Source organism: Coturnix japonica, chromosome 5 (assembly GCF_054131305.1).
Source record: "Coturnix japonica strain WE chromosome 5, WE-NBRP24, whole genome shotgun sequence".
Classification (NCBI taxonomy): Eukaryota; Metazoa; Chordata; class Aves; order Galliformes; family Phasianidae; genus Coturnix; species Coturnix japonica.
Window position 1 is genome coordinate 2,840,167 of NC_140667.1, and position 21,748 is coordinate 2,861,914.

Below are 21,748 nucleotides of genomic sequence, written 5' to 3' on the forward strand. Positions count from 1 at the left end.
GTCACCCAAAAAGGCTTGACCATGTATCGCAACAAGTTTCCCCAAGTATTTCCTAATTGACACTTGACGTGTTGTGAGGAGATGAGTCCCTCTTGTCTGTATTAATCAGCGTGTTTTCTTCTGCTTGTTCTCAGGACTGGACATTGATCCTATGACGCATGCCCGGAAGAAACAACTTTTCCTTCTGAAGCATCCAGCTGGTTCTGCTGGCCAGGTTTCATCACCCACAGGCAACAGGAGGATGGACAGGACACAGGCGGAGTGCGGCGAGCAAAGGGATGGGGATGCTGCTGAGGCTGCCAGCAGTTTGAGTGGGTTTGTGGGGACAAGCAAAAGCAAGAATTTGCAGGAAGTCCGAAAGACGTACCCGCTGCGGAGACGTCTGCACCCTTCAATGAACAAAAAGACCTGTAAAGTGCTTCTCACCAGGCTGGAAGATGTGGCTGGATCTCTGTCCAAAGAGACCCAGAGCTGCAAAAAAAAGGACCTTCCCAGCTGGGTGGAGGAGTTGGGGCCCACTTTTTTTGCTGAACAAGTTAAACCTGTGGGAGCGGGCAGGAGTGATTCAGCTGGGGAAAAGTGCACAGTAACTTATCCAGGGACAGAGGAAGACCTTGATGCTGCTCCTTCAGAGCCCAGGAAACGCAGGCTGGCCTCTCTGAATGCAGAGGCTGTGAACAATCTGCTCTTTGAGCGGGACGATGGCTTGTTGTCTGGCAGGCGCTTTCGGAGGGACACTGCCAAAGCCAGTGGAGACTGTACTGCCAAGAGCTTGCATTGCAAGGCAGGTGACAGCTGGCCTGCCTTGGAGAAAACAGCTGTAAAAACAGGTAAAGGCAAAAACCGGCAGGAGCCCAGTCAGAAATACGGTAGCTGTGACCATTCACTGGATGAGGTCTTTGATGATGGGTTAAGGAGAGAGGATAGTACCATCTCCTATCATCCCACCCCAAAGAGACTGGCCAGCCTGAACGCTGTGGCTTTCTTGAAGCTGACCCATGAGAAAGACCAGCCCCTGAAGCAGAGGAGTAAGTCAGACGGGGAGGGCAAGTCTGAGAACCAGTGTTCAAAGTCTACGCTAAAATGGGCCAAAGCCAATAGGAAGAATTGTGTCAAGTCCAAAAAGGAAGCGACCAGCTTAAAAATGGAAGGTCAGCATAGCTGGCGAGGGCTCACCCTGGGTGCCTTTGGGAAGGCAGAACAGCAGGACTCCTCTAGGCTCTACAGGAAAGCCCAACCTGTCCCTTATGAATCGCAGTCTAGTACAGAGGGTTTTTACGATAGACTGCCTTTGCTTATGGGCGGGCAAGCTGCCATGAAGCCCGAGTATGGAAGGCCTGGAGAGAAATCCCCAACTCCCAAACAGGAATTTCATCAGCCTTCCTTTCCTGTGCAGCAGTTCCCTCCTTTGCCCGTTCCTGGGAATCACACGGATTGTGGCTGTCTCTATGAATCCTCAGATCTGACTCCGTTGAACAGGTTTTATGTTTGTTATGGCCAAAGTGGATACCGTGGCTACTCTCACTGCTCAGTTTACTCCAAGGACGAAGTTTTGCAGCCTGCTACCTGTGAAGGGCTCTTGGTATCGCCTGGTTCCTTGCCATCAGGCGCTCATTTCCAGCCGCTCCACTGGTGCAGCTCACCATACTGCTGTGGAGAAGGAACAGCCATCAACAGCTACAGTGTCTGCGGCGTTGTCCATGTGCCAGATGGCAGGATCAGCAGTGTGCACACAGGACGGAACAGCTACCCCTACAAAATGCCTTTTGCAGCAGGTACGGTACAAAGCATGAGGATGTTTTCCTAGGAACACTGAGCAAGATGAGGGCTGCTCTGGGGGGCAGTGCTGATTATCTTGTGGCATATCAAAGTTTAAGATCTCTGCCATGGATCAAAAAGAACCCATGTTTTACCTACCCCTGTTTTCAGCCCAGAGGGTTTCTCCCCACTAAGAGGTCCTATTGGTGTGGAAAACACGGAGTTGCTGAAAGACTTGAGGCAGTGAGGAGATGACTTGTGACTTGCTAAGCTGGAACTAGCTGCTTTGATCTATGCAAAATGAGTGTCTTCAGTTCCTAGATGCTCTGCAAGCCTTCTCTCTATCCTGCACCATGGTGCCATTCTGTTCCCTATAGCTTGCTTTTGGTACTGAAGCATCCCTGCAGAGCAGTGTGGGGAAGCAGGCAGTGCCTCTGTTGTTAAGACTCTTGATGTTGAAAGCTGTGTAGGGGATGCAATCTGGTAAGGCTTTATAGATCCGATCAGGCAGGGCTGTGCAGTTATTCAGTTTGAGTCTGCTGGTTGGACTGATGCTTGAATTTCTATGTAGTGATGTAAGTGCTGGTACGTTGTTAGCTTGGTGGACAGCAGTCCTATATTTAATCTTTAACAACACTGGAAAATCAGGCACTGAAGTGGGGGCAAGCAGCGGTGTAAGGTGTAGGGTACTTGTTTGCCTGGCTTATTTCTGTCCCGTTTGTTTGGGTTTTGCTTTTTTTTTTCTCCCAAACTTTGTACTTCATTGGCTTTGCTATTTAAACCCATCTTTTTGAAATATTAAAAGCTGGGTTGTTGTGCTGTGTTTACCAGACGCCAGTGCTTTGTGTAAAAGCCATCAAGCTAGTCGCTGCCGCTTGCAAGCGCTGCAGTCTTTAGACAAAGCTGCTGCTTCAGCTTCTGGGAGTGTAAACACGAGTGTCTCAGTTAACTGTGTGCATGTGTTCAAGTCAAAGGAAGGCATGATTTAGCCACTCCAAACAGATTCTCAGGTAGGCAGATGGAGTTTTGGTTCAGCTCTCAGTTTGAGCAAGGCATTGTCGTCTCCTGTTGTAGGAGGCTACTGAAACTGGGGAGCATTTGGTTGAAGTCTAATTTCCATTTTCCTGACATCTCTCTGCTGTAGTGGTGCAGCTTCCTACAGCAGGAGTTTGACAGTGTTAGTGCCTTTTAAAGCTTGCAAGAAACGAGCTCAGCAGTGCGTTCTTGTCTGACACTTTTCTGCATAGTGCCCCGAGGTCATGTCACACAATACTTAGTTCCTGAAATATTTCATGCCACTGCCTCCAGCTTCATGCAAGCAGGACTCAAGCGGTGTAGATAGGCTTTGTTGGGAGTTCATCCCTCCCTGCAAACAGAGTGATTCCTTCTGGTGCTGGCAGCAGTAGTACAGGTGTGTATTTACTCCCAGTGTACCATCTCACTGCTACAGTCTTTCTCTGGATTTAGAAGCCTTCAATATCAGAATAATTCAGACTTTGTTTTTCAGACTGAAGGAGGTTTACCAACTTTTTAACAGGGGTTTATAATTAAGAGGTGGCTTTTGCATATGTGTGTGCCTCTGAATTCTCATCCTTCCCTTGAGTGGGTTATTTTAAGGAATTAAAGAATGACACTGGAAGCAGCAGGCTCCCATCTGAGAGCTCACCCTGATACTTAGGATCCAGTGTTATGTACAGAGTGGTTTGCTTTGTCTGCCTTACTTGGTACACTCGGGGTGTTCAACTTCCAACCTAAAAGGGCTTTTGTGAATGAAACAGGCACAGTGTGGTTCACTGCCCTATGGATCCTGTGCCTTCTGAGTGTGTGCTACTGACTGGCATGACAAGGGGATTTCAGCTGGGTTTGTTGTAGTGCACTGTCATCAGCAGTAACATGTTGGAGGCACAGAAATAAAGATATATGCTTTTAGAATCCCTTGACAGTGCAAAATGAAATTACAATGTGAAGGACCTTTATGGCTATAATTCAGTTAAGAGAATTTCAGAGGAAAGAGGTGGTACTCCGGGACAGTCTTGACAGTGTAATAGTCTTAAATATCAAACAAGGTAACTGCCTCTTTCTCTTCCCTTCTCTTAGAAGGCTGCAAGTCTCTGGACCAGCTGAACCTCACAATTCCGGTGGCAGGGCACCCTGCATCGCCTGCCCACCCGCTCTCAGGATGTCCTGTACCCAGCGTGCCGCCAGCTGCAGAACCTGTTCCTCATCTGCAGACTCCCAACTCTGACCCTCAGACCATGGCCCGTGAATGTCCCCAGAGCTCAAAGCCTCCCAGTGGCTCCAAATCTGGTCTCCGAAATATGCCAGGCTGTCTGCATGCCTCTGACAGCAAAACGGTGGGAGGCCATTCCCATCCAAAGCAACAGCGCATCAGCAGGCGAAGAGCCACTAATGGCTGGATACCTGTTGGCACAGCCTGCGAGAAGGCTGTCTATGTTGTGGTAGGTGTCTGGAGTACTGTAGTGTTTTTTGGTTTTCTTGTTTTGTTGTATTTTTTTTTTTTTTTGGTGTATCCATATGAGCATCGTCAGGTTTGGGAGGGGTGTTTTGGCTTTTGTTTCAAGGTATCGGTGGTTGCTGGTTGTCCAGTGTTCTAGAAGACAAGCTGTGGATCAGCAGCCTTTTGGCTGGGTTTTGAAGCTGACCTGTTGGCTTTGTTTTTCTCATATTACATTGCACAGCATGATGGGCAGTTTGCAGAGGATGGAAAACCTGCCACTCTGTGCTAGCATCAGCTGAAATGCTGTCATGATGAATAATTTGGCATTTATGAGGGTGGCACCTGCTGCACCTGTGAGTCCATCTTATAGGGAGATCAGCTTCCAGCTTCCTCCTGGACTAGGTCAAACCTGTTTTGAGGAGCAACTAAGTTGAAGGAAAAGTTAATATCCTTCATCTTACATGTAGGATCTATGGGCATGAGGGTTAGAACGCATTTGATGTCTGGGAAGGTGGGACAAGGCATTGACCGTGCTCACTGAATGTCATGGCAAGGGAAGCTGTGAACCTGGAGATGGGTCTGTTTTATCCACTGTTCAGACTCCGTGCTTTTTGCCTGCAGAACTGAAGGAGCTAGATTTAATTTGAAAGAAGTACACAGATGTGTAGAAGAGGTAGAAGTACCACTGTCTGATTGATGAGCTGTTCCTTTCTGCCAGACTAGGCAGGAAGAATAGCTCTGTTTTGTCTTTTGCTTTGAGTATGGTGGCCCCATGTCGCCTACATTTGTTTGGGTGCTATTCCATGATGAACTTTCTTCACTTACAAATGCCCTATCCGTAGAAGTAAGTATTTTGACCCAAACTTTGCTTTTATAAACCAATATAGTGGAAATAAGGGTGCTCTGATGGGCCTTATGTTATATAACTTCTCTTAGAGCTCTCTTAGAGTGGAAAGACTTGGCCCTGAGCAGGCTTAGTCAAGTTCTTAATTCACAGCAGGACCAAAGGAGTCTTGGATTGGACTAGCAAACAATGAACTAACTGATTGCCTGTATGCTTGGGTTGCTCTTTCTTTGTGCCAATGCTGTAGAATGAACCCGAGCCAGCTGTTCGCAAGAGCTATCAGGCTGTGGAGAGAGATGGGGAGATTATCCGGGTACGAGATACCGTCCTCTTGAAATCAGGACCCAGGAAGAAATCTATGCCATATGTTGCGAAGATATCGGCTCTGTGGGAAGACCCCAAAACAGGTACTGTGCCGTAAGGGTCCATTTAGCCTCTGTGTTAGGTAGATGAGAGCAAGCTGGATCCAGGGAAGTGGTGGATCTTGGAGAGCTGCAAGCTTTTTAGGGCACTCAGCTGCTGCCAGATTGGGTGGCAAAGGGGAAGAGATTAGTCCCATGGCTTTAGTTTGGGTTGTTCTAGGATCTTGTTAATTACTGGCCTGGAACTGGTAATTAAAATCTTCCTGGTCATGAAAGCACGTAATATCTGCCAGCTGCTATCTTAGCAATGATTTCCTTTATAATTCCATAGAAGCAGGCATCTCAGGAGCTGTTATTTATTCAGATGCTCCATCCAGTTGTGGGGCTGAGGGTTGGTATGGGGCATAGGCACATCGGCAGAAGTTCTTGGTGGGCCCTGTAAAGAGTCATTTGAGTGTTTGGTTTTGATGTTAAGGTCCTGTATCTGATTAGCAATGGCTGAGCCAAGAACACTGTGCCAGATATTTCAAGGTTATATGCCAAATATTTCTAGCTTGAAAGGAAGAAGAAGAAAAAGTGTTGTGTTGTGTGTTTTTAATAGCAAGTGGTAGTGGTGTTAATGTGGGAGTTAAGACCACAAGCACTAATCTTTGGATGATCATCTTTTCAGATCGTAAGCTGGAGTGGAGCCTTTTTATTTAAGGGAAGCATTTAGTTTTTGTTCATAACTCACCTCTGTGATGATGTAACGGAAGTAGAAGGGGGCGAAGGTGCAGTGGAAAAGCAGCATGACTGACTTAATACAGCTCCTTGCTGTAAGAAAAGGGTACCTAGATCAGTATGAAATATTTATCACAGCACAGCTGTCTCAATGTGAGAGCTATGGAAATGAAAGAGATGAAGCAGGAGGAGGCAGTGGGGAAAAACACTGCAACAAAACCAAGTCTTGACGTCTTGCAATAAATCTTCTTGCAGGGGAGCTGATGATGAGCCTCCTGTGGTATTACAGACCAGAGCACACTCAGGGAGGCCGCAATCCCAGTATGCACCAGGTGAGAAATCCAAGTGTGGAACTTGAGGCAATGGTCTCTTGGTACGTCCCATGTTCTTGTAAGAAACGGGGGAGTAGCCTGAGGATCTTCCTGCATTCTGATTCCTGCAGAATTTCAGATGCGTCATCCTCTCCTTGTGTAGATCTCGAGCAAAACTTGGTGCTGTTGATCATAAATGTTGCCGGCTTCCCAAAGTGCGTAAAGAGAACTAAAGGCTGATTTGAGGATGTTGTGCCAATGTAAAGGAATCCACTTTTAAGAAGAAAAAATGTGTGAGTCACTGTGACTTCACACCTTACTCAGCTTTGCTTGGACTTGCTTTGGGTGGCAGAACAGCTGTTTCCAAACTAAACGAAGAGAATTTACTGCTGTTTTCAGCCCCCCAAAATCCTTTTTTTTTTTTTCCCGTTTAAAAATGGAACGGAATGGGAGAACAGGCCTGGGGAGCAGCCAGGGAATTGTACCATTCTGATTCACAGGGCACAGTTGAGTTCCTAAGTCAAAATGTGGTATATTGTATTTTTCTGGTCCGTAATTAAAGCATGACAAGTTACATTTCAATGCAGAGAGAGCACCGGTATTCAGCTCAGGAGGAACTGAACCACTTTTTGCACACCTGCTTAATTACACAAGACTTCAAATGAGAGATTGCCTTGTAGGCTGAGTAGCTGCGATAGGCTTGCCAAAGATGACTCAGATAATTTTGATGTAAGGAGTAGAGCTAAACCTCAATGTGCAGAAGCAGGGTGTGGTGTTTTCAGTTTCTCTGATTAAGCTTGTCCCCACACAGTGGCCCTGTTTTGAGTCTTTGCTTTTAACTGTTTCCTCAGGGCTGTCAGCAGGAGTGCAGCCTGCAGGTAACACTTCCAGACTTGTGCAAAGCATCCTTATTGCCTCAGATCATCTTTGCTGATCTAACCACATCTGAAATTCTTTAAAACTGTTCCATCTGGGTTGCCCCATATTTAACCAGAGCCAAGTTTCCTACACTGCCCTGGGAGAAAAATGGCTATTACTACTTCCCTCACTAAAACAGTCTTTTAAATTGAATTGAGATGAAGAAATAGACAGAAAAGAATGGGTTGTTTTATCTTTGATATAAAGATAAATTAGGAAGGCCCTAGTACTGTGTGACAGGCCAGTAGTTAAGATGACAAAGTGCCATTCAACCTCTGTTTCTACTCTTAGCTATACAGATGATTGGGAAGGGTTTCCAGCATTGGAAAGGGAGAATGAATGAACAACACCCCTGGGAGCTCAGAGGAATGTGTGGGTGGGGAGCACTCCAACCTTCTGCCTGCAGAAGCATCACTCACTGGGTTTTCTGGATGTAGTCTGGCTCCACCCATATGAACTCTGTACAAAGTCAGGTTTAGGATAAGTTGGAGCAAATGCAGCTTACGTAGGAGTTCTCTTCTTCAGCTTCCTGTGTCCTCTGTAAGAGAGGAGGGTGTGGATGCTTGGCCTCACAGAGCATCAGGGGTGTTTAATGATGGGATGCTGGATAAAAATTCTGGTACTCACTATAAGTGGGTCACAAGACACCTGCAAAGTGTCAGTATTATTGGAAATACTGGCTCTAAAGAATATCTGCTTTGAGCATGCTTTTGTCTCCTCCCCTTTGAGGTGGTGTAGAGCTGCCTTTACCTCCCTGGGGCTCCTGGCCAGCTGGGTGACCTCCTGTTTTCTTCTCTTGCAGAATGAGATCTTTGCATCCCGACATCAGGATGAAAACAGTGTTGCCTGCATAGAGGAGAAGTGCTACGTGCTGACCTTTGCAGAGTACTGCAGGTAGGTGGTGCTCTTAACTTGCTGCTGTTCCTGAGACCTGCATCTGTCTCTATCACTTGTCACTCTTTCCTTTTCCAGCCATTACCCAGCAGAATAGTCCCTGCCCTACAGTTTGGTCTAGGTGTAATTGGATGAATTTTACTCTCTCTACGTACAGGTCTAGTACTGTAACCTGGGAGTGCTTCCTCCATGCTAGACTTGTTACATATCTCATTGTCTGGAAGTCACCTTATACATCCATCCCCAATGATACACAGATGCTATGACTATAACTTCAACATGTCAGTACTGCTACTGGATCCTTGTATATTTGCTTGCAAACCTGGGTGTTTTTGACAAAACAGAGCATTCAAATTTAAGGCTGCCAACATTGGATTTATTAAACCCATCAGAAAACGAGGGTTGAATGGGCACACAGCTCTGTAACACAAAATAGTGCTTGAAATGTCTTCAGTTTTGCTGGGCATATCTGGATGACTTTTGACTCTTACAATAGAGAGAACAGCAAAGCACCCAGTATACAGATATCTCTTTTTCCCCATTAGTCTGTTAATCTTAAAAGTGCTAGTGCAGTTGATAGAACTAAGCTTTTTTTCCTGTTGCTCTTAGACTGTCGTGGAGGACAGGTTTATCCCTGACCTAGAACTACTTGACATGCCATGCTGCAACCAGCTTTCTTTTAAACAGGATAGTTGGTGTTGAAAACCTGTGTGTGAGGGAAATGCATGTATACACTGTGATGTGAAGCTGACTTGAGTGTTTACAAAACTGGTGTTATTTTTTGTTTGACTCAGGAGCTTGTCTCTAACCTGACTTGACTCCAGCTCCTCCAGGATCACCCCTGTAGGCATACAGTGTTTGGTCACCAGGACCTGAAGCCAATGTGTGCTGCAGAGTCTTGCTCTAATAGCAAGGAGTGGCCCTTGTTGTGAGCTTTGGTTGAGAAAGTTGTATTTGACCCTTCAGCTTAAATGCTTTGTCACAATCTTGCAAGAAGGTAGCTGGAAAAAAACAAAAACAACACAGTACCTGTTGTACTCAGTTCACTTGCATCTGTTTAAGTGATGGCCCGATGTGCAAGACTTTGGGGGTGATAATTAACAAAAACAAGGCCAAAGTTAGTAAAGGTGAAATGGATTGCTGGAACATCTTTCCTATTGGATGGAGTCTGTCAGCATAGAAAGCAAAACCATTGTACTGCTTTGTGTGGTTCAGTGTGGGATCAAAAGCCATCCTGCTACAGAGCAAAGGTTAATTCTCCTACATGTTCCCTTCCCCTGTACCATTTATCCTTGGGCAGGCACGCTTATGAGAAAGACTGACACAAACAGCAGCAGTTGCGTGGTGAAAGACGTTGTGAATCCACGCTAATTCTTCCACTGTGATTGCATTGCAGATTCTGTGCCTTGGCAAAGCGTCGAGTTGAAGGGATCCCTGGCAGGAAAGCCATCATGGTTCCTCCCTCAGAAGAGTACTCCACACCTCTGCACCGCAAGGTGCCCGAGGACACTGACCCTGAGCTTGTTTTCCTCTGTCGTCACGTCTACGATTTCAGACACGGGCGCATCTTGAAGAACCCACAGTAGCATGGCTCTGCGTTGGGACTGCAGTGAGGGCGAGCAGCACTGGGGAGCTGATGGCAGGCCGGCAGGCTGGGACATCTGTGTGCTCCCACCCACTTACCTTTTGCTGCTTGCAGCCAAGAGCTCTCAGTGCTCTTTCCTCAGACTGAACAAGCATGCATGGGAGCAGATCCCTGTGGAGGAAGGCAGTGGTTGAAAGCACAGCACTTCGTTAAAAGCATAAATGAAAATATATACGTATAAAAATAAATATATGTATATAGATATAGGTACTTGCATATGTAAATCTATATCTATATATGTATCTAGAGATGCATATATTGGGAAGGGTTTGTAGGGGATAAAAGCCAGTAAGCTGAATCAGAGCCATTGTTGGTGGGAGTGGTGGGAAGACACAGGAGGGAGATGCGGTGGTGCGTTATGTGAGTCAAGCTGTGATAGTCCTGTGGTTCTCATGTGAAGTGGGAGGACTGAGACCGGTTCCTTGGCAGAGTGTAGGAGCCTCCTCTGTCCCAAAGGAAAGCGAGAGCTCCTTTGAAATACAGCGGTTGCTTTTGAAGCTACCTGGATGCAGAGTGGCCTTGTGTCACACTCAAGTATGTTTTGCAGGGAAGAGCTGTTCCTTTTTTTCTTCCTCATCTTTCTCTTCCCCTCACCTTCTTAAGAGCTGTTCTGCAATTCACTGCTTGGTCTTGGGCTTGGAAATCCATTCCAGCTCAGAGACAGAGAGGGACCCAGTGGGATTGATGGCTTTATTTTCTGGCGTGGCATTGTGGAGAGCTGTACTCACACCCACAGGATTGCAGCAGATGAGCATTGCCCTAAAGCTGGGAGCACACCAAGTGGGCTCCATTGGTGGAAACCAGGTTTTCTCTTCTGAGCACTGCCTGCTAATATAGCATAGATAGCTTTAGTAATAGAATTGGGTTTACTCTTTCTTTCAGTTCATGCATATGTAGTGTCCTTTAACACCATGTCCTCACTGTGAAGAAGCTAGATGGCAAAACACTTTAAGTGTTGCTTTTAGCTTTCTTTTTAATTCAGCCCCCCTTTATGTCTCTGTTCTGACTCTGAGTTTCTCATTGAAGCCACCAGCAGAGCTGTCTCAGTGCCGCCCTGCAGCTTCCTCCCCATCTCCAGACTCATCCTGTCATCTGAGCAAGCTCACCAAAGTGGCTTTGTGGCTCCTGAGAGGAACTGAGTATTGGGGAAGGGTTTGCATTGACAAATGCAACCTAAGCCTCGCAGATATTTCTTTGCCTCTTGCCTTACCTGTATAGATCCTAAGTAGACTTTAGCTTATTTCAATGCAAACTGTTGAAGCTGATTCTAAAGCAAACCAAAGGACAGTGTAACTGAGTCCGTTGAGTCAGCCACACCAAGCTGGGAATCCACATTTAGATTGCACTAATGTAAAGAATGAGAAACAACGCTGCATCGGCCTGTGTGCCTGTTGGCTGGAGCCACTCATTGAAATGTAGGGATCTGCATTTTTCTGCTTCTTGGGGGGGGGCTTCTGAACTCACGTGAAACAAACAGTGGAAGTATTGAAACTGCTTTAACATTGTCTTGTCAGTGGAAGTGGGAGAGAACAGCATTGGCTTGCTCCAGCAGCTGCATGCCTGGTCTGGAAAGAAAACCCCATGGCATCAAATCTGTTACATGGAAATAGCTTGGTAACGCCACAGATCTCCAGAATTGCTCTACATACCAAAGAGGGGAAGGTGTCTAGAAGAAGAGGACATAAGAGGAGAGGATGAGAACTGGCACCCACCGCAGTGGGACAGTAGGGCATGCATCTCTCTGCTGTTAGGGGACGATTTCTGCTCAGTGTTGCAGAAGATGCTTGCAAAGCCCTGTTGTCCTTGCCCAAGGGAGAGTGCCCAACTTTAGGAGGCGAGGTGCATGGGCAGGAATTTGTGTGCTAAGCATCATATCTCATTTATACCTCAAGATACTGCTAGTGTCAAAGTAATTGCTCAGATTTCTCCTTAACAATTAACTTGGACACTGGTGGTCTCTTGGAATGATTTAGTTAGGCTGCGTGATGCAGTGTCTCCCAGTGGGAATCAGGAGTGCTTTTGGGTGGATGAAAATGGCACGGGGTGGGGGGGAGGGAGCGTGGTGATGCTGGAGGATGGGGTTCCTGCTGGAAAAACAGAGCTGCTCCTGCCTGTCATGATAGAGGGGATCATGGGGGAACAGAGTGGCTGTGCCCTGGGTCCATGGGCATGTGGTGACAGCATGGAAGGTGACAGGCAGTCCTAAAAACACACAGTAAACTTGTTAGGGACACCCAACCTAAAGCAGGTGAACTGCCTGCAGCTGCCTTCCTCTAACCCAAGTGCTATCTGACGCAGGATTCAAGACCCAATGGCCAGGCAACCCTGAGCATTTCTGCACAGTCAGAGAAGGATTTGAAACTCAGCTTTGGAAACCACATTAACACGCTGAAATTCCTCCTTCTGACCCCTCTCCCCCCTCTATTCCCACCTTTGTCCTGGCTCCTCCCCAAGTGAAAGAGAAATTGCTTGCCCTGGGCGTAGAACAGGCTCTGCTGTGTCCAGAGAGGACAAATCCCAACTTCTCATGTTAGAATCTGCTTCAGGCCAAGAACATTGTTTTTGAGATTCACGTGGTCGCTTATGCTGTTGTGCGGACAGCATGTAAATGAATGGAAATGTCTTATCCATAATGAAAAAAAAATATTTCATGCTTTTTTAATCTATTAGATACGGAAATATTTTTTGAAACTGAAAATGCAGTCGGTAGAATTTAAATTGAAACGTAATACATGTAAAATATATTTTAGTTGATAATTTTTGTAAAATGCACTTTTTTTTGTGTCTCTTCCCCTGGTTTACCCCCCCAGAATCTGTATTTCAGTGTTTACAGATGGAATGAAAACATTCCCTATCTCCCCTTCTTCTGTGAGAAAGATATATTAGAATTCTTAAAAAAGAAATAAATTTGAGAAATGGTATTGATTTAGAAAACATATCAGTGCAGCTCTGTTCTTCTCTTCCTTTCCTGAGCTGGAGGTATAGTTAAGCACCCACCTTTTACAGAGGGAAGGTGCTGGAGGAACAGGTTGTATCCACAAGGCTTGGTGTATCAATCTGTACTTCAGGAGCACTGGAAAGGAGTGTTTTGAGATCTTCTCTTGGGAAAAGCGTCTCATGAATAGCAGCACTGTGCTCGTTGTCTTCTCACTTGGTATCATCGCCATCAGGTTTTTTGCCCCACAGCTCCATCCATCCTCACTCCAAGAGTGGGACTGACAGCTACATGATCTCCATATGGATGTGCCCTGAAGTCAAGGAAGAACCCAGCTGGGAGGAAAAGCTGCAGCAAGGAATAGCCTGAATCTCTATGAGAATAGGATCTGCTGGAAAACACCCTGAATGCAGGTGAGTGTGGTCTGAAGATGGTAAGAGTAAGTCTTCACAGTGCTGGAGAGCAGCTCTGCAAGCAGAAAGCTGCTGCCAAAGCTGCTTGTCCCAAAGCTGCAGTGACTTTGAGGGTTTGGTGCCCTCTGCAGTGAGACTGTGCTGAGATCTGAGTACAGAGCAGAGGGGAGATGTGATTTAGTTCTTGGCTGTGCAGCTAGCCCTTGGCATGGGTTATTTCTATAGATAATCATGTATTAATTAGAGCTGGACCCTTGCATGTTTGGGAACTGGGGAATTGAGTTCTGAGAACAAAGTGAGTGGGAAGGGGGAGGGAAAGAGAGAGGTCTTTAGTGATATTAAATTGTCTCCTAATTAGAGCATCCATAAAGCCCGGGGAGCAGCGCAGCACAGGTCCAGGCTCTGCAGCATCTTTGGTCTCTGGGTTGTTTCCATCGTGAGATTTTGATGTTGTCCCATGAAGTTTCTAATGTGACTTGCAGCAGCTTCCAGCCAAGCATACCCACAATAGCTTGTGGTGCTTGCTCTGGTTGCTGCTCTGTGCTGATGGAGGTAATTAATAAGGGGAAATACCCCCTGAGATCTCTTGATGGATAATATGGAGCCGAGGAGCTGCCAGGGAAGCAAGCGTGGTGTTTTTGTGTCCCTTGTTGCTATAGGGATGAGATGGCTTTTCTGTCAGAGCCTCCAGCGAGAGCAGCTAATCCATTTTTAAGAGGAAAGGCTATTTAATAAAGGAAACAATTTAAACCGGATTTGCACAATCTGCTGCGTGGAAGCACCATTTATTCTGCCACTTCCTATTTAATTTTTCTAGCTCTGTGAAGCTCTTTGGAGCTCTCTGCAGAAACAAGCTGCATTTGAAGGGGGCTTTTGGATGCCCAATAATTATTTAAAAGCAAATCTGTTCAGTGATGCTAAACCAAGCCAGCAGCTGATGAATATTTTCCACTATATTGTGTCTTAGGGCACTGGAATACAGTACTAGAAAACAGACGAGCTATTATAATGGGGGGCAAGGTATTGGAGGGAGTTCTGCTTTGAGCTTATAGGTTTCTGTTTATCCAACAATGGAAGTGAGCCCATATGATCCCAGGCTGGGATATAGAGTGCTAGGGGTGTTTTTCCTTTTGCAACCACAGCTCCAAAATCCTCTCTGTGTCAGTACCAGAGAGCAGCTAATGAGTAGGGCTGAGTTAATACCACGCTGTATAATTACAGTCTATAAAAAGGGATTTATATGGCATGTTAGTGCCATTTATTTTACCGTATTCGCTGCTGCTGTGCACACAAATGAGCAAGGATGGGTTTTGTTCTGACCTCCCTGTGAGATGAAAGACCTGCTGGGAGCAGATTTCCTGAAGGGATTGGGAATGCTGGGGCTCATACAACTCTTATATAACACAAAGCGTACTTCTGGTTGGTTGCAGGTATGAATTTACTGTGATTAGAGGCTGATGAACATGTCTCTCTCCTGCACCATTCATAGGGACTTTGGAATTCCTGTGGATGAAGGGCACAATTTAAGAGCAGGCCCCGATTTACCCATATAAAGGAATGACAGCTGGCCTTGGTTAATGCATTGGGCATGCTGTAAAGCCTGTGTGTTTTCCCAGGCTCTCACAGTGGGAGTGGATTGAGAAGGTTGCTCTGTGCAGTTAAATATGGGGGACAAACAGGCTGAGTTACAGGATATGTGTGTTTTTATGGTGTCTGGATGTCTTTTTTTTTAATGTGAAAAAAAAAGCAAAGGAACGGGCTCTTATTTCAGGCAGCACTGAATGTTGTTTCTTAATGCAATGCTCTGCGTGCTCCAGCAAGCTCCACTGATAACATCAGTTAGCTGTGGCTTGTCAGTATGTGCCAGCTGGGTGGTGAGGCTGCAGGAATAGCTACCTGCAGTGGAGAAGCAGAAGGGGGCGGGATGGATCTCTGACATATCCCCTCCTCGGTTATGATATGATCTATAGGTCACATCCACCCCAGGCTTGATGGGGCTGTGAGCAACCTGGTCTAGAAGGAGGTGTCCCTGCCTACAGCGGGGGGGGTTGCAACTAGATGATCTTAAAGGGTCCTAATCCAAACCATTCTATATCACAGGTGGATAGAAACAAAGGAAAACAAGCTATGCCAGCCCAGCCTACCTTCTAAGCAATAGAAGTTGCCCTTGGTTGCATTGGAAATAGCATTTAGTGCCTTTACCAGAGTTAAATGTCATTAGTCTTCTTGCTTTCCAGTCGGGGCTGATTTGTGTCTCTGTGCCACAGGTAACTCACAGTGACACAGCTTTGGTTTATGCTGGAATTGAGATCAGAATTGAGATCCCTTGGACTGAAGTCACATCAGGAACCTTGATAACATTGCAGATAGTGCAGGTTTATTTTTGCCCCTTGGATTGCAGTGTGGAATAGATGGTATCTCCCAGAAGCCACTGCTATATTTACAAGGAGATAAAGCTCAAATGTAAAAATAATCTAGCTTCAGGCTCTCGCGCTTCGCTACCAAATGCTTTGTCTGCCTTGGCCGACAAAATGCTCTTGGCTTCTGATCAAAGAGAACTAAGTGGAAGCTGCTTTCTCTTGATGTTAAGAGAGCTTTTGACAGAGGAGAGTCCCTGGAAGCTTTGCTAAGCAGTGCAAGCCTGGTGGTGTGCTCTGAAAGCACAGAGTGAGGGAAACCACGCTGAACAACGCACCTATGGTGTGATTTCTCCTCCAGAAAGGGCTGTATTTAGAGCAGCTACAATGATGCAGCCTCTGCTGTTACCTGCTGTTAGGGCTGCCCCTATGGCATAACAATTAATGGACTCGTAGCATCATCAAGGTTAGGAAAGACCTCCAAGACGATGGAGTCTATCCTAACCCCGCCACGTCCTTCAGTGCCATATCTCCGTGGACCAGCAGGCTGTTCTAATGAGAGGAAGCACCTACATCCATCCGACAGGGGAAGGGGAGGGAGCGGGGCGGGGACGCTGCGAAATGGCCGCCGGCCCCCAGCCCGCCCCTCCGGCCGTCACTGCCGGCCGCTGCTCCGCCTCGCTCCGCTTCCCCATCGCCGCCGGCCGTCCCCCCATCCCCGGCATGCGGAACGGCGGCGGCTGAGGCCCGGAGCCTCCGAGGCCATGTCCCCTCGGGCCGCCTTCCCCGGGGAGGTGCGGCGGGCGGCCGCTTCGGCGTGCAGCCGGTCCCGGCTGCGGAGCGGCAGCACGGTGCTGCTGCCGTCCATGCTGATGTTCGGCGTCATCCTGGCCTCCAGCGGGCTGCTCTTGATGATCGAGAAGGGCATCCTGGCCGACGTGAAGCCGCTCCCGTTGCATCCGGCGGCCGGGGAGGTTTCCCGACGGGTAGAGACGAGGGGAGGAGATCTGGAGCGCGATGTGCTGCGGGACATCCGCAACCGCACCATCCGCTCGGTGTGCGGACAGCCAGCCATGCCACGCAGCGTATGGGAGCTGCCGGCCGGGCAGCGGAGGACGGTCCTCCGTCACCTCCTAGTGAGCGATAAGTACCGCTTCCTCTATTGCTACGTGCCCAAAGTAGCCTGTTCTAATTGGAAGCGCATCCTAAAGGTGCTGGACGGGGCGCTGGAGAGCGTCGACGTCAAGATGAAGATGGACCATAAGAGTGACTTGGTGTTCTTAGGGGACATGACACCAGAAGAGATCAACTACCGCTTAAAGAACTACTACAAGTTTATCTTCGTGAGGAACCCGACCGAGAGGCTGTTATCAGCCTACAGGAACAAGTTTGGGGAGATCAAGGAGTACCAGCAGAAATACGGGGTGGAGATAGTCAGGAGGTATCGGAAGAATGGGGGGAAGTCGGCAGGAGATGACGTGACCTTCTCTGAGTTCCTCCGCTACTTGCTGGACGAGGAGGTGGAGAGGATGAACGAGCACTGGATGCCCATCTACAACCTGTGCCAGCCCTGCGCCGTGCGCTACGACTTCATTGGCTCCTACGAGCGGCTGAACGAGGACGCCAACCACGTCCTGGAGGAGGTTCAGGCTCCATCCTTCATCCGCTTCCCAGAGAGGCAGTCGTGGTACAAACCCGTGACGGCAGAAACGCTCCATTACTACCTGTGCAACACCCAGCGCAGGCTGATCAAAGAGCTGCTCCCAAAGTACATCCTGGATTTCACTCTCTTCGCCTATCCCCTTCCAAACATCACCAGTGAGTTCTGCAGGCAGTGAGCTGTTTAGTTTAGCTAAGACAGCGGTCAGGTTCTGCCACAGGGCAGGGGAACTTCAGGTTGGATACCCAGGGACATTTCTCCTCCAAAGGAGTGGTCAGGAGCTGGAACTGGCTGCTTAGGGAGGTGGTGGAGTCACCGGCCCTAGAAGCATCCAAGAAACATTTAGATCTTGACGTGGTTAATGGGAAAATACTAGTGGTAGGTGGACAGTTGCTCTAGGATGAACTTGAAGGTCTTTTCCAGCCTTGGTGATTCAGTGATTCTATGCATAATTTTCATAATTCTAAAGCACTCTTCGTATCCTTTTATATATTGCCTTTTCTACTAGGATGCTTTTTGTATCGTTCCAGTTCAAAGATGTCCGTACGCCGCTGACTCGAGCACAACAGCTTTTGTAAATCTATTTTTGCTGCAGATTCTTTTTTATGGCGCGGCACAGGAAACTTCCATAAGGAAATGGAGAAGTAGCCATATTTTAAGTCTTCTTCTTCCCTTTGTCATATCTTCAGTACTACGTGGTGCACAGCTGGATCTCTCATCATCTAGTTGCCAGTGCACTGAAAGTTAGCGCTGTTAAATGCGGTCCTAACTTAGACAGGAGGTGTTTTATCGGGTAGAAAGGGCTTTAAACTTGGACCTAATTGTAAAGACTGTGGCAGCTCACAGCCTCGGTCGGTGCCTTTGTGCCCACGTGCATTGCAAACCACCGTGGAGGATCTCCAGCCATGTTTGAAACAGCAGTTTAGTTCTCCTTATTCTGGGTGTGCACACCGTTTGTATTTAATTATGACTGCTGAGTTTTAAGTGTTTTTTGGAGGTACTGGGGAGTGCTCTGGGGGGCTGTGTCCTCCTTTTTAATAAAGTTTGTTTTTTTATATGAATGAGTCTGTTTTGTGCTTTTCCTTCAATGTTAATCTTTTATTTTCTCAGCATAGAAGTATAACAAATAGGCAATTCCTGCCTCAGAAGGAAACTCATCCAATCCAAAGGGTGAAACAGTTCTATGACACAAGCAATGAGGTGAAAAGCAGCAGCAGAATAGGCCTCTAATTGCTGTGGAGTTGGAAGATGGATTGCAGCAGGAACTCCCAAAATGGTGGAAGGAAAGTGAAGGGATTTCTGTCTTTTGATTAATAAAAGCTTGCTGAAATTGAAGGAGAGTGTGGAGACACATCCAAGTGAACTCAAGGTGGAGGGATGGAAAATCCTGTCCAGGGCAATTGGCCTCAGTAAATGAATAGGTTTATTCCTGGTGAAACTGCCACTCCCTCCTCAAGTTAATTCAGTCTGACCTTCAGGTCTGTCTTAGTAGGAGTATGTTGGTTGGACTTTGGTGTCTTTGTGAGGCTGAGGGAATATTTCCTGCTTGTTCAGCAGCTGGGCTTTTGATTAAAAGCTTATTTATCAGTAATTTTAAAGATTGGGGCTGTTTGTTTATCTGCTGCACTTTCTGTTCCCCCTATTCATATTTTTACTCTCTTTTCTCCTTAATCTAATGTGTTGCATTCACAAGGCTCAGCTTTTCATGGACTCTTCCCTTATGCCTTTATGTCATTAATTTCCTTTTTAAAGAAGAGCAGACAAGATAAAGATAAAAGTAATTGTCTTTTCAGTCTCTTTATTCTGCTGGGTGACTACAACCTGATTGGACTCTGGTGATTCTTGGAGCTGCCGATCCAGTCCTGACTCTGTAAGTCTTCAAGAACCATGGGCACGTGGTGCTCAGAGATGGAATGGTGGGTGGGGATGGGTTCAGGTTGGACTTGATGATCTTAGAGGTCTTTTCTTATGGTTCTATGATTCTATTTAGGGATGTGGTGAGTGGGTGTGGTGGTGATGGGTTGACTGTTGGGCTTGATGGCCTTTAGAGGTCTTCTCCAACCTTAACAATTCTATGGTTTATACCAGACTTGTGAGAAGAATGCTGGAAGGAAAAAGACCCAGCAGCAAGGAATCCACATGTTGCAAAGCTAATGACCAGCTTCCCAAACTGCTGTAGCTCACCCATTGCCAGGTCTCATCTTTGCTATTGCTCTCTCAGACTGGAGGCCTTAGCGTAGCTAAAGCTGTTTGTTTGCTAAAGCTCAAGGACTTCACATCAGGCAGAAGATACGACTTTGGCCCCAGTGACCTGGGGAGGATGCAACAAGCTCTGCAGTGCCAGCACTGCTGACAGGGAGCACTCATTGAGCCAAACGAGTGGCAGATGCAGCCTGGGCACTTTGTATTTCTAAACCAACTGCATTGCAGCCGGCCACTTGCAAAAGAAAAGGGTTTTATGTGTATTCCCTCTGGTTGCTGCAGCTGAGCTCCAGTGCACACGTCAGATTTTTTTCCTCTTTCCTGTGGGCTTTTATTCCTGTTGCTTTTGCAGTAATAAATAACTTCCTTGGCAGGCTCTGGTAGTGAAATAAGTGCACGAATACTGCCAGCCTCCTTGCTGGCTGCTAGCCATAAGCTTGTGTCTAACAGGAATAAAGCTGCAAGTTCTTGCTTCAGTGTCTGCACAAGGCAGAAAATCAGATTTACTTCTTCTCTTTGTTTTCATTCATTATTAGTAATAATAATAATAATATGAGGCTGAGATCTATTCTGGCCTCATAGTAATATTCAGAATCCTCAGTTCTGCCTATTAGTTGTGTGTCTCATTTCTAGGAATCCAAGTTCTACTGAAAGAGCTGCTCATAATCAGATTCCCATGTTGATACAGAAGCTCCCATCTATGATCTCATGGACTTTTGGAGGGGCTCTCCTTAATGCTGGAAGGAAGGCATCAAAATGCTAATGGAAAGGAGAGGATCTCAGCTCTGGGAAGGAGAAATGTCCCACACTAATGGCAAAGACAGGATAGGGGATTCACATTGCATGCAGAATCCTGTACGCTCCAGGTTAGTTGCCTTACATTGCTTCTTTTGGGCCATCTCCTGCTGACATAGAAGCCTCGCAGCAAGAAATTAAGGGTATTTTTGTTAAAATTAATAAATAAATCAATCCCACTGGTTGTAATCATGCCCGCCTTTCCTTCACAGCCAGTCCTGATGGCCTGCTGAGCATTGTTGATTAGCGTTTGGGTTTCAGTGGCCAGATGAGACAATTAGGAAAGAGCAGAAGTGTAAGAGCTCTGCCTTTCTCCCTACTAAATGGCAGAAGCAGAGTGTTTAATGGGGATGAGTGGATGGGTCTGTGCATGGGGATGGCTGGCTCTGAGCTGTGAGCAGTCCCGGCTGGATGCTGGAGGAGTGCCTGCCTTCCCAGCTCTTAATGAGCTCCTTGCTCGCAGCAGGAGGTATCAGTGCAGCCCCATGGAAGGCTCTTGGTTAGGATTGCATCACGTCCCGTAGCGAAGGGCTTTTAATCAGCATTGGAAAGGGATTTGGAGAAGCAGTGTTGGGCAGGTCAGGCGTGGGGCAGCGCAGGGACTGGGTCTGATTCAACTCCTCAGAGAAGAATTCTTTGGATTTCCTTCCAATCCTTCCAATAAAATGGCTCCAGGGCAGATTTTGGCCAAGAGCTCTGCTGATGGATGAGCCATTTTGTTGAGAAACAAGACCGACTTCAGCAGCTGCTCGCTCCAGCAGCTACAACCCTGATGTAGACACATGGAAGGGATTTGAGAGCAAAGACGTCGTTTTTATGACTTTGCTTTCCTGAATGGAGTCCTGGTTTTGCTGAATGAAACAAGCAGGTCCCATGCTCTGAAGCCGTGCATTAACACAGCTCTCAATGGGAATGACCCAACCCTTCCAGCTCCCAGCGGGAGGCTGCGCGAGGTAGGATGTGCTGGTACAGCCTTCTCTAAAAGCAAACAAAAAGGGGTTAAACAACAACGACAGAGGGAGGAATATTTCCCCAGGAAGCATTTTGTAGGGTCGATCCCTTGCAGTGGCTCTCAGCCCACCTCCTTAACTCCTGGCTTTTCTCATCTCATACCAGAGAATGAGACAGGACAGGGATGTTTTCCATTCCTTCCAACCTCCCCGGCACTGCCAGTGCATGCTTTCTATTACAGCTCCATTCAGTAAATGCAACCATGGCGTCACAGGCTATTAAAAAGAATAATAGAGGAAGAACCGTGGGAAAAGGGCTGTCATATTTCCAGTTCTCCTAGTGAGAGAGAGCTGAGCCAGGCAGCAGTAAACCCTGAGCACTTCCCTTGTGCTTTCTCTTGTCGTACCGTCACATCCCTGTCTGCAGGCTGGTTTTTATGGCTTAATCCCAGAGTGTTTTGCTCCTTTTTCTCATTGCAACCCAGAGACCTCCATCAGCAGATTGAGCAGCTGCTCAGCACTGTGT

The 21,748-nt window shown here is 47.1% G+C and overlaps 2 protein-coding genes across 7 annotated transcripts in view; both read left to right on the top strand.

Annotated features, from left to right (window-relative positions):
• The window catches only part of BAHD1 (bromo adjacent homology domain containing 1), a 27,787-nt gene extending 14,941 nt beyond the window's left edge, over positions 1–12,846 (top strand). For all 6 annotated transcript variants that reach the window (XM_015863241.3, XM_085549844.1, XM_015863243.3 and 3 more), the window contains exons 2-7: positions 135–1,775; positions 3,856–4,217; positions 5,308–5,467; positions 6,398–6,474; positions 8,174–8,265; positions 9,662–12,846. In XM_015863241.3, coding sequence (XP_015718727.1) covers positions 152–1,775; positions 3,856–4,217; positions 5,308–5,467; positions 6,398–6,474; positions 8,174–8,265; positions 9,662–9,851 — 2,505 coding nt within the window. In that variant the 5' untranslated portion in view covers positions 135–151 and the 3' untranslated portion in view covers positions 9,852–12,846. The remainder of the gene's footprint in view (positions 1–134; positions 1,776–3,855; positions 4,218–5,307; positions 5,468–6,397; positions 6,475–8,173; positions 8,266–9,661) is intronic.
• CHST14 (carbohydrate sulfotransferase 14) lies at positions 11,980–18,336 on the top strand. The gene has a single exon (XM_015863244.3). It carries the CDS (start codon positions 16,104–16,106, stop codon positions 17,451–17,453), a length of 1,350 nt encoding a protein of 449 aa, XP_015718730.1. The 5' UTR covers positions 11,980–16,103; the 3' UTR covers positions 17,454–18,336.
• The last annotated feature ends 3,412 nt before the right edge of the window (positions 18,337–21,748 follow it).

What these genes read in the sequence shown, in the direction of transcription:
- CHST14 (XM_015863244.3), top strand. Translation starts at nt 16,104, where the DNA reads ATGGAGTCTATCCTAACCCCGCCACGTCCTTCAGTGCCATATCTCCGT.